Source organism: Stegastes partitus, unplaced genomic scaffold (genome assembly GCF_000690725.1).
Source record: "Stegastes partitus isolate 25-593 unplaced genomic scaffold, Stegastes_partitus-1.0.2 Scaffold10, whole genome shotgun sequence".
Lineage (NCBI taxonomy): Eukaryota > Metazoa > Chordata > Actinopteri > Pomacentridae > Stegastes > Stegastes partitus.
Window position 1 is genome coordinate 800844 of NW_007577741.1, and position 12323 is coordinate 813166.

The 12323-nt window shown below is 41.6% G+C and overlaps 1 protein-coding gene across 1 annotated transcript; it reads right to left on the reverse strand.

Moving 5' to 3' along the window:
* Positions 1–2135: 2135 nt before the first annotated feature.
* srsf3a (serine and arginine rich splicing factor 3a) lies at positions 2136–10419 on the reverse strand. The gene is made up of 7 exons (XM_008285680.1): positions 10335–10419; positions 8365–8406; positions 7232–7442; positions 7013–7147; positions 3887–3925; positions 2846–2932; positions 2136–2752 (listed from the first exon to the last, which is right to left on the reverse strand). The coding sequence occupies exons 2-7, from the start codon at positions 8369–8371 to the stop codon at positions 2725–2727; spliced, it is 507 nt and encodes a 168-aa protein (XP_008283902.1). The 5' UTR covers positions 8372–8406; positions 10335–10419; the 3' UTR covers positions 2136–2724.
* Between the last annotated feature and the right edge of the window lie 1904 nt (positions 10420–12323).

Below are 12323 nucleotides of genomic sequence, written 5' to 3' on the forward strand. Positions count from 1 at the left end.
TGAAGGATTGTCCTCACTACTCTGCTCTAAAGCCTCTAGATTGTCTTGTTTTGTGGGAGGCTCATCCTGTTTGTTGTCAGGATTTGAAGCTTCCTGCTTGGGTGCAGAATCATCAGTACTTTCTATCATCACTTCAAATGGACGAGTGATTTCAATGGTTTCTAAACTGTCATCATCAATCGCACTGGCAGATATTTTATCAATTGCTTGCATGTCTGTTGTCTTTCCCTCCACTTCCTGCACAGCGTCCTGTGGTCGATGAGCACCTGTGTCAGATTCATCCACTCCTTCCAGTGTCGCTCCCACTGATTCATCAGACACCACTTTGAAGTCTGCCTCCAAGTTGTCTGCTGTTGTAGGATGCTCATCTTGTTTGTCATCAGGATTTGAAACTTCCTGCTTGGATTGGTGTGTGTCCACGATCTCAGTTTGGTCTTTCAGGTTTCCAGAGGAGGCATCAGCATTTTCTGTGGCATCAACCGTGAGACTTTGAGGGGAGTAATCAATTTGCGGAAAATCCTCTCCATGCCCCTTATTTACAGCATCCTCTGAAAGCTGATAATCTGCAGATAAACTGAAAAGCTCTTGCAGGTGTTTATTCGTAGGCAGCTCCTCTTTTGCTAATAAAAATCCTGCTTGCTCGACACTGCCTTTAATTGCCGTATTTTCCTCGGGGCTGCTTTTATCTGTAATAGACTCCAAAGCCACTGATGTTACCTGTGACTCACTCTCTAAGGTGTTGCCCTGCCAGCTTCCATCCTGCCTGAACAGGTCTGCGTCATCGCTTTTATTGCTCCCCATTGCTGCTACTGAAAACACATGGGAGGGTTCCTCCTCTGGCATCTCGCTGGAATTTGACGGTTGAATGTTGATCAGCTGTTGATCTGCTGAAAGACTTGAAGGTGCACTTAAATGAGCCAACTCTGGCACGACATGTGCATTTGGATTCATTTCTGCACTGTCAGGTTTGTCAGTCCTTTCCAGCTTAGTCTCATTTTCACAAGCCTGGTCTGCTTGCAGGTTGCCAGTATTAGGGACTACAAATTCCATGACATCTTCTGCAAAGTTTAACATGTTATGGCTTTTAACCTCAAAGTCAGGTGTATTGCCTGAAGACCAAGAGCTCTTGGCTGTTGCAGAGGTATCTTGAACACTCCCTTGGCTTGATTCTTCCTGCCTGTCAAGTTGTGCTGCCAGTGATGTTTGTGTTGTTTCGACGGTTTTATTACTCTGGGTCTTTTCCTCAACTTCCTCTCTAGGTTCAAGAAATGGCTCGGAGTCTTTCGCAAACTGCCTTCCTTTATTTCTCCGACTAGACCCCAGTTTTTTCCTATTCATCGTGACGTCCGGCGACGGAGGTTGCTGGGTTTCAGGTTTTGAATCGTCAGGATTAGACAGTACATTTATTGATTCACTACCCTCTTCGAGCACATGGTGTTGTGCCACAGCGTCTGTTACGTGCGTCTCATCAGATGTTACAGTCGCATTTGGTGCCGCACGACGCGAACTGAGGCGTTTTTTCTTGGTACTTTTAGAAGACATAGCTTCTAATCTTCTCCCCTAAAGCATGAAACATTCAGTCGTGCAGCGTGTTAGCAAATCACACATAAACCAAGTCAGTATATAAACAAGAACTCCACTTCTTTTGTTCCCACACACCCTAAATCCAGCACATGCACAAAGAAAACAGCACACAGATTTTTTTAAAACTGTACTACAGTCAATTTTAAACTACTACAATTACTTATATGCAAAATTAAACAGCAGCACAAACTCAGTTAAGTCATTTCAGACCTTCTACAGAAAAGTTGCATGTACTTACCACCCAAATCTGGCAACTCTATCGTCTCACAGCATGAGCTACTCTGTAATGCCAAGTCATCAGCCTCTGCTCAACAGCGGTTGCGTTTCACACAGGGGGGTGTGTTCCCTCACGGCAGGCTTGTCTGAGCACTTCCTGTGTGGGCTGCACTTGCTGCCTTTATCAGCTTTAACATAAAACACTTCCTGTATTGAATAAAGCTTCATTTTCCATTTTCAAAAACAACTTTTATTATCATCGTGAAGTCTTCTGTTATAATAATAATAACAAAGGTACTGGTATATGCAACCAATCAAAGAGTTCAACAAGAAGGTCACCTTGGAAAAACATTTATTGAACAAGTTGTTAAACTGCATCGGCACAAATCGTCAGCGCTCAGAGAATCAAGCAGTACAGAGTAAATGCCTTCTTTTGAAAAAGTGGCACACAGTAGGTAAAATACAGAATAACAGATAATGTTTTAGGGATAGCCTACAAATAACAGCACCAGTATTTACAACGTTTGTCGAGCGTCTGCTTCGTCAAGGATATAAAGAACACTCCCTCTGCCGATGTGATCCGTCAAAACATTTTTTTTAAAAAGCAAAGAAAAACCTTGCATAAACTTCAATTCAACAGTTAAAAAAAGAAAACAAGATGTTAATGTAAAACTCAATATAGGACTCCGTTTCAGAACATGCAGGCCAAGACAGAGTTCATTTTAAATGAACACTTTGATGCCATGAAAACTTGCAACAAGGAGAAAACCCCTTCAGTCTTGGTTCATGTAACAGACTACGATGTGTAACTTGAGCGACCTTCAGCTGCCTTCAGCCAGCAAACACAATCTAAAAAAACATGACTATAAAAATTTGTCTTTTCACAACCATAGCTTGATCCTGCAGACAAACAATCCAACATCTTCATTTCCTCTCGTTAGACCGGGAACGACTGTAAAAGAAATCAACCCGTTAATGAATAAATATTTAAAACATGTTGGTGGTAAGATGAAGTCTGAAAGTAGAGCATGATATTTATATTTACCTCCTTGATCGTGAGAAGGATCTTGAACGCTTGCGGTTCTTGTCTCTGGAGAGAGATCGATATCTACGTCTATCTCTTGAAAGAGACCTGATGAAGGAATTAGAAAAAAAACAGTTTTATCGTTCAGTGACGGACAAATGTGTAGCTCAGCCGTCGAAACCCCAAAACCCACAGGTGAGGTAAAAGAAAAAAAACTGTAAAAACAGGAAGAAAAATTGGAACGTGATCTATTTGTGCATTTTTTTTTTCAGTTTTGTCGGGAAAAAACAACCATGTCTAAGCTAAAAACCAAAAAGAAAGGGATATTTAATCAAAAGAACTTTACACATCTTATTTAACCTCTGTAAGCACACTGTAAAAAACGACAAACAAATTGATAAAAGAAAGCTTTGATCACTTTGTCAGTGACAATTAAATGAGAAGATTGGAATCATTGTCATATATGTTAGTAAAATATGACACCAGAAAACGTAAGCCTAGCTTTGCATGAATCTGAAATCAAGCAAACAGCTAGCTTGGCTCTCTATTTGGTAAAAAAAAACCCTAAAAATTCTGAACTCTTTAGCGCAGCCGACAAGTCATGAGAGACTCGGCTGTGACCATCAGTCACATGACAAAAATTCAGAGATTATTTGAACTGCAGACAGATAGAAGGGAAGTCTGGAAACACAATAAAATATAAATAGTTAAATATCTAGACTATGTAAAGTCCCCATTTCTTCCAGCATGGTAACACCTCAGGTACTTATAAATATATATTGTACATGTTGATACCTGATTTTTACATTTCTCAAGTTTTGTAAAAATGAATAATCAACAATATCTAACTTTTGTTGTTTCTGTTTTTATTTTATTTTATTATTTATGGCATCATAACGTTGTTATTTTGCACTACAGTGGCGGTTTCTGAGTACTCTCTAAGCCACTGCCGTGCTGTTTCCACAGAGGTGAGGGACTGTAGACTGCAGTGAGCTCAACGTACGTACAAATGTGACAGGAGTAAATAAAATGCTCGAGGTTTAGAGTCGGTACCGAGCTTACCGGCTGCGACTGCGGCTCAGGCTCCTCCTCCTCGGGGATCTATAATGTAGATGAAGTTGAAGAAATGAAACCAATAAATTAGCACAGAGGATTCAACACTTCCAATCACTCATGAAACCTATTTTTAATCCTTAAGAGACGTGGTTACACGTACTTCCTTGTCTGTTACTAGAAGGACCGTCTGCATCCATGAACTGCATCAATTCATTAAAAGGAGACTTTGTGCAATAAGCACCAGTCATGGATCCAGAGTTCACAACATAGAACAAAATCAGGGCTCGACATTAAGACAAGTGGGAAAAGCATATTGTTAGACCATCTGTGCTGTTTTTAAAGTGGTTCTAAACAACATGGGAGGTACACGGCTTGTGCACAATGTTGTAACAAAGTAAACAGGTTCCTACAGTGGTTCTAACAGGAAAGCCGTATTGTTTTCACATATAGTTGAAGGAAACCTGGATGTGGGACGTATCCTGGAGCAGCAACCTACTCGTGACGGCTGTAAAGACTTATATGCACGTCACGTAGGCTATCAAAGGACAACCACTGTTTCTTACTGTGCTGTTTCTCTACTGTATTGATTTGTTAATGGTTTTTGGATCTTTATCACTCTGGGAGGGACGGTTGCTTAGCTGGACCTGGCACCACAGAGCTCGTCAGTCTTTTGGGGTGCCCGGTGTGTAAATATGTGGGATCCAAGTGGGACTGAAACTCTGTCAGTCAAAACATTTGGTGGATGGCTTAATGTCGAGCCGTGAAGATGCACTCAGCAGACAATCAAACTGAAAATTGGATAAATCTATTTAAGTTTTTGCAAATGAACATTAACGACTGCCGGTCTACTTTGCTGACCTTTAATATCTTTGCAGCTCAGCACTGAAGTTGCTCTAAATTACACAACTGCAGAGGCAAAACTGTCAAGCAGCTTTGAAAGCTAGATTATGCATTAAAAACTACAAAGAGCAGGATAAAAGCAACTTACTATTTTGGGGGATTTGGACAAGATAGAAATGACGCTAGGAAGCCAGACTGATGGTGAGGGAGGTCGAATTGCAGAGAGCCACATGATGCAAATGTTGGCGATATGAAGTTGCCTGGTGGCTGGTTGGAGGGGGTGGTTGTAGATTTTTTCCCGCCTTTTTGGGGGGTGTGGGGATGGGTAGGGATGTAAGCCAAGGGCTGTTCCCGTTGATACAGTAGATGTGCGGAGAATAGAGCAAGTAACGACGCTGATTGGTTGATAATGTGAAGTGGGCCGCTGTCGATTGGATAAAGGTTGGCGGAAGAGGAGGAGGATGCTGGGAACTGCATGCTCAGGAACCAAAAGGTTGGTGGAACCTGACGACTGGCGATGCGCCTTGGGTCATGTGACAACACCAGCCAAGCTGATTGGGGCTCGCTGGTCAGCAGTCACATGATGCTGAAAGAAGGACTAGTTGACTGACTCAGATGGTGAGAAGCGTGGTGGTGACTCTGCAACGGGGTTCAGTTTTATTAATAGATGGCAACTGAACTCAGAAAGAAAACAAAATGTACACCTGCAGAAAGTAATTCTAAAAGTACGTGTAAAAATGTTGGATGGATGATGAAGTGCTAAAGACGTCCCTGTAGAGCAGTAACACTCTGGTTTTTACAGACATACCTTTACAAAAAGTTCAGAAACAGTCAAGTGCTGACTTAAGCTGTCACTTTGAAAAAATTAATAATGATAAAAATGACCCTGGACATGATAAAATAATGTACTGGCATCACTCCAGTCAATATGGGATCAGCGGCCGTATTCACAAAACATCCTGAGGCTAAACACAGCTAACTGCTAACTGGCCTCGTTGGGAGAAACATCTATAAAAAGAGAATAAAACTCCGAGATAGACTTCCAACCCGTCAGAATTATTCATACGACTAAAATGCACTCTTTCGACTCTGACAGCAACACCTACTATTTTAAATAATTAAAGCAGGTTTCAGGGTCACCACGCTAACACTGCTGCTATATGTAGAACTGCCCTACTAATGTATGCAGGTCAACGGAATTCATATCGCTTGCACACATATTATAAATATTGCATTTTGTTTCGGGCATGAGAAACTAACTGTTAGTTCATGTCAGACCTGATAATAAATCACCGTAGACGGCAATAGCCGAGTTCATGAATGAAACGGCGGCCTTGCCTCCTCTCTAGATGCTTTGTGAATACAGCCGCAGATTTCTTTTTCAAATGAAGGACAGGAAGTGACACCAGTTCATCAAGCAGCCAGATAATCTACTGATAAACTCAAGTTATATGCATGCTAATAGAGTGATAATATTACCATAAATTCCAGACTATGAGCGCACCTGAATATTAGCTGCACCTGCTAGCTTTAAAAAGAAAACAGGTTTTGTACATATATCGGCTGCACTTGTCTATAAGCTGCAGGTGTCCACGCTGGAACATGAGATATTTACACAGAAAGATTTTATTAAACTTTTAATTAAACCGGTGACATACACAAATATGTAAATGCTTTTTTTCCAAACATTTCCTGTAACACGGCTGGTTAAGAAAATAAAAACCACAGCAGCCTACCAGGAAAAGTCATTGATCACGATCTTCATCTTCCTCCTACGCACTAAAACCACTAAAGTCGTCTTCTTCAGCCTTAGAATTACTTCGTCACACACTTTCTCAGTCTCTCTCTTTCGCTCTCAGTGTCACTTTGGTCTCGAGGCAAATTCGTAAAAATCCATAAATTAGCTGCATCATTGTTTAAGCTTCAGTGTTCAAAGCATGTGAAAAAAGTAGCGGCTCATAGTCCAGAATTTACGGTAATTTTATTTTACTAATGTGATCTCGAGCACTACAAGACCTGACAATGAAATTTAGGCCATAGTGTTCAGCAACTTGACAACCTACTTGGCTTTGGTTTACTTTGGCAAAGCTTAAATCGCTGTGAGATTAGAAGAGACAACAAATTTCTCCCAACTTAGTAGATCTGAAACAGTTTTGCCAAACTGAGGAGTCAAAAAAACACATTGCTTATAGTGTGTGGATTACAAATATCTGCCTAGTCATTTGTGTTTTTAATAAACACTGCAAACATATTATTAACAGTAAAATGAATGGTCTAGTAGGAAGCACATACCTGCGTCTGACCGGAGGACTACGTCGTCTAAAGTCGTCGCGAGGGCGTCTGCTCCAGGACGGAGGCGGCCCGCGGCTCCTGGAGCGCTTCTCCCCGGTGGATAACTCGACACGCACTCGACAGCCACACATGGTTCTAAACAGAGGCCATCAAATCAATGGAAAGCAACAAAAAAACAAATCCAAATAGATGATCACAGCTAAGTAAAGGAGGCGTTACCTGCCGTCCAGTTCTCTCACAGCATCGGACGCATCTCTGGGATCTTCAAACTCTACGAAAGCGAAACCTGGAGGATTCCTGGCAACCCAAACACTTCTTAAAGGGCCGTAGTATCCAAACGCTCTTTCTAACTCCGTCTTGTTTCCGTTGTTTCCTAGATTCCCGACGTAAACCTTGCAGTCGAGGGGACAGTCTCGATGAAAAGTGGGGTCTTGAAGGAAGAGAGACAAGCAGCGGCACGGACGGTTACAGCTCACGATTTGAAATGAAGACGAGGTAAAAAGGTCTTCAAGAATCACAAATGAAATTAATGAAGCTCCTGGGATTTACCGCTTCATCCATCAAAGACTTGTAAGTTAAACAAAAACAGTCTTTGAACATTTTTGGCGGTGAGCGGTTTAAAAGAACGTCCTCCCTTATTGCATTTCTCTCTCTGATAACACTGAAAATTGGTTCTTCATTTGGAGATTTTTTTAGCCAGTGATTGGACAAAAAACGTGCTAATTAATTCCAGCATCACAGGAGAGGAGGGCAGAGGAGTGGATGAATGCTCTGTAGCTTTAGGTCACCAATAATGTAGAGAAAAGTAGATTGGCCATCTCGATTTAGGATAAGGTAAACACAGTTAACTTTACAATGCGAGCTGGTAGTGCTTTACAGTATCTTACAGATGGCAGCAGTGATGAAGCCACACAGTAATAATGTGATGTGATAGAGGAAGTCCATCTGACATGACACAGCGGTTGTGCTGTTTTAGTGTCTCAGATGGTGGTGATAAAGCCTCAGCATGCGAAAAAAAAACTATTTCGACGATCACATCTGCTGCGTTTCCTTGCCTTAACATTACAGTACGTCGATTATCTTTGGTTTGATAATTGGACAAAACAAAGCTTTTAAAAATGTCATCCTGTGAGACTGTGTTGTCCTTTAAGTTTTCCAGACTAAACAATTCATAAAGAGAGAGAAAAAAAAAAACAGCTCAGTGATGAAAATAATTGCTGCTTTAAGGATAAAGAGCAAAGGTGACATTTCATACTAAAGCAGGTTATCCTCTTGAATAATCACTTTCACCCAGGAAACAACACTGCTTTGGGAAAGAAAAGTTTCAGCAATAATTTGTGAAGTTTTCATACCTCCCATTCCAACTATCTTGTCGTTACTAGACTCAGATTCGCCTGAAAGAAAAAAGAAAGACAGTAAGAAATTGTTAGAATCACAAACTTGGGCTCCGAGTACAATAAATGCATTGTCCCATTTACTGTCGTATGTGTGTAAACAGGTCGATTGTAATCAATGTTTTTTTCTAGATTTAGCCTTGACTCTTCAGCACAATGAAACCTTCTCAAACTATGACAGAACAAAGAACTATGCAAAGACCACAATAAATAGGACTATATAATAGGACTCGACATAGAAGAATGTCGTCCCACTCTTCCTGAAGCGCTCGGCGAACACTGTGGGACAGAATCTCGTCGTCTGGAAGGTCATGCAGCATATTGTTGAACTTTACTGATTGAAACTATTTAAGGAAAAAATGGTGCAGTTGTGGACAAGCAGGAGCTCGCTACGACCTTACCCAACATGCCAGCACCCAGCATCGTTTTGCTCTCGTCATCTGTGGCATCAAGTCATTTGAATAAAGCTGCATTTTAAGGTGGCCTTTGGAGTGTCTGGTCACGCTATCTGATCATTGTCCTTTAAAGCCACACCTCTCTGGATCAATAAGTTGTCTCAAAAACCTTTGATGCACAATTTGGCTAAATTTAAACTCTGACAACAACAATAGAAATGAGATTTTGAACTTCTTCTCCAAGTCAGAAAAGAAGACCATTTACATGCCGTGCTTATACTTGTGGTTTGGTTCAATAGGAAACTGTGATGTGGAGACTGGAAACCTGCACTGAGAATGGTCTTCCATGTGATGGAGGAGACATGCTTCGGCCACCTGAGCTGCGTGGACAGCTCAAAGCTTTCTTCTCCTTTTTTCTTTGACTGCTTCTCTAAGATGTTGCATTAGTGGTCCCCAGTAATGGTTTGACCCTTTTGCAAGACGTCAATCATGATCAAACCCTCACTGTCCCTAAACACAGAGGCACCTATCATCTTGCTGACTGCTGCATTTCCAATGTTTGCATCCTTGATCACTAGACTCCTAAGGAATTTGACTGAATCGACTCTAAAATGAGCCAGAAGTTTCCTCAAAATTTCCGTTCTCTTTAACTTTTGATCAGGCACCTGCCGTTTGTTCATCCACCAGGAAGTCAGTCTAACAGCGTGAACTGAGCCAACACTAATGTCCACCGGTTCCTCTACGCGTTGGACAGTCGCAGCCCCATCATTCATGACCATGTGATAATATGGCCTCCGCTTGATTGTCTGTGGTTGCTGATTGTGAGCGTATCTCTGATGATCCCTCTTGAAGTCACCTGCTTTTCATTACATCTGAATAACAAGAGGAGTCATGTTGATCATGTCTTTATGGATTTCCTTGGGGGTCACTGTCTGTTTAGGCAGATAGTTGATCACATCACTGACCCTCTCACATACTGATATCACAAGGCGTCACCAGTAAAGACATGACAACAAACAGTTTTTCTGGACACTGATATCAGGCTTTACAGTTGTTCCTGGGTGAGGGCGAGAACTGTTTGAATATTCACTGAAAAGTATTTGAATCTTTACCAGAATTTAATGCAGGAATGTTGAGTGAAACTTCACTGTTTCAGCTGTCTGTGTCTCATAATGCTGAACTGCACGCTGGCTTTATTCATCCACTTGGATGCACACATGAAGGCTAATTCAATGAAAAGTAGTTGGGTTTAGTTAGCATGTATGTTAACGGCGAACCTGTTACGCCACACTTTTAGATGGTTTGCCTGATATGAGTATCGCTGTCAGCATGACATAAAGTAATTAGCTTTTCATCTAACTTGTCCACCAAACACAGCCCAACCTCCCCTCAGCGAGCCATGCGAGCATCAACGCTGTGAGGAAGCGCAGAATGAAAGAGACAGCAAGTCTAGCATGTACACCCGCCAAACGTTTTTTTTTTTTTTTTTTTAACCCGAGAAAACAAGCGATGTGTTCAGGTAATATGGCTCACCTCTATTTTAGCAGCAGCTCCACACACACAAAAAAATGTTAGCAGCAAGTGTCACGCCGCCCGTCTCTGCAGGAGGCCTAGCTTGTTAGCTTATTAGCTTATTAGCATGAGCAACACAGCGGAAGTAGAAGCCGCCTTTCTTCTTCGCTGCGTGTAATATGTGTCCGCACAGCGGCGTTGAATCTAAACACCGCCACCTACTGCACTGTAGTGGACATTCTGCCAAAATACACTAAATACAACGCTTTAATCGTAAAGTTCAGCTTTTTAAAAAACAGAGAAATGTCATCAAATATTCGTTGACCAGATGTTTGACCTCCAAAGAAGCGTGTTTTTTTCTTTATTTTGCTCTTCAAAAGGGCGCAACATCACCGCCGGAATGAGTCAACAAAGTCTGTAAGTAGATTCAGAAAACTCCATTAATATATTTCTAAATGATACTCAGCTTTAATTTTGAGAAATCGATTTTTTTTCAAAATATTTCAGCAAATATAGTGAAATAGTAGTGAAATTATATCACAGTTTAAGGGAATCTAGACAATTATAGCGAGGAGGCCTCTGTAGTCCTTCTAATCCTGTGTAGACTGGAGTCATCATCCAGCTAACCCCATCCAGCCCCCCTCAGAGCCACTTTAATTTACATCTGGGCTCTCTTGTAATAAATGCCAGACTTAAAAATGTAAACAACAACAAGAGGGGGGATCAAATCTGATCGAATAGCTTGGACTATAATTGAAATATGAATAGGAAAATGAAAGCACATTTTACATTAGCGATAAGAGGCAAGATTACACTGTGTTGTAACTGCAGAGGCACACAATGGGTATTCTGTGCAGCTGTCATCCTCTCTCTTTGACCAATCTTCCTGTCCTCTTGCTGACGCCTTTCATTTCAACCCTTTTCTTCACTTCGGGGCTGAAGACAATCTTGACATCTGCTCTGGTTGCTGTGACCTCAGCCGTGATCATTTTCAGATATTTAGCGAAATACTAGTTTCCCCCTGTGTCAAGACGATGAGATCTTCTTCCTCCTCGTCAGGCTAACGTTTGCAAACACAACATGGCAACGTGCCCGTATTGCTGCAATATAGTAGACACAATTTCCTCGGGAAAAACAAATAAAGTTGTTCGACAGAAACACAGACGTAACAGAAAACAAACAGGACAGAAAATGTTTGAATTAAAGCACGAATGCAGTCAGGGGCAGTCAGATTTTATTTGCAGATGAACACAGGCCACTTAAGAAATGACGAAATGTTCTCCCTGTTTTCTCGTCGCACAGTCCAAAGACGTGTGTGTGGATTTTAAACTGGTTGTGTGTCTCTCTCTGTGTGGCCCTGCGGTGGACTGGTGACCTGCCCACGGTGTCGCCCACCTCCACCGACTGTCAGCTGGGCTCCAGATAATGGATGGCTGTATGGACCCTGGAAGGTAGAGTGCGTTTACTCAAGTACTGCACTTAGGGACAATTTCGAGGTACTTGTACTTTTCCCTAAGTATTTCCAGCTGGGAGCATTTTTTGAAAAGTGTAGCACATTGAGTGGGGAGGCCGCCCCCTACTGCAGCCACTAAAATGGACGTAGCATTAGTTATGCTTCATTTCTGTTCCGTCAAATTTAGTGAAACTGCAGCTGAGGATTTTTACACTAACATAAGTGTTCACTGATTCATTATTATTTACTCTCTGATTTAGTTTTGATCAGGCAGGAGTAAAAAGTGGCCATTATTGCCAGAGTGTTTTTCAGATCTCGCTCCGGCCTGCTGATGGAGACACAGAGGCTGGTCGTATTTCAAAATTCTCCCATGTGTTTCCTATCTGTAAAGCCCAAAGTTGCTCATTTTCACCCTGCAGGTTTTTACTGACTAAATAGTTATTTAGTCAAGCCATTGCTACGGGCCTACGAGGTTAAGCAACAACCACATACAGAGTTGTTAAAAACCACCTTCAGTGTTAATAATGCTGCGTATTGTTAGTCACTGGGGGAGTTTT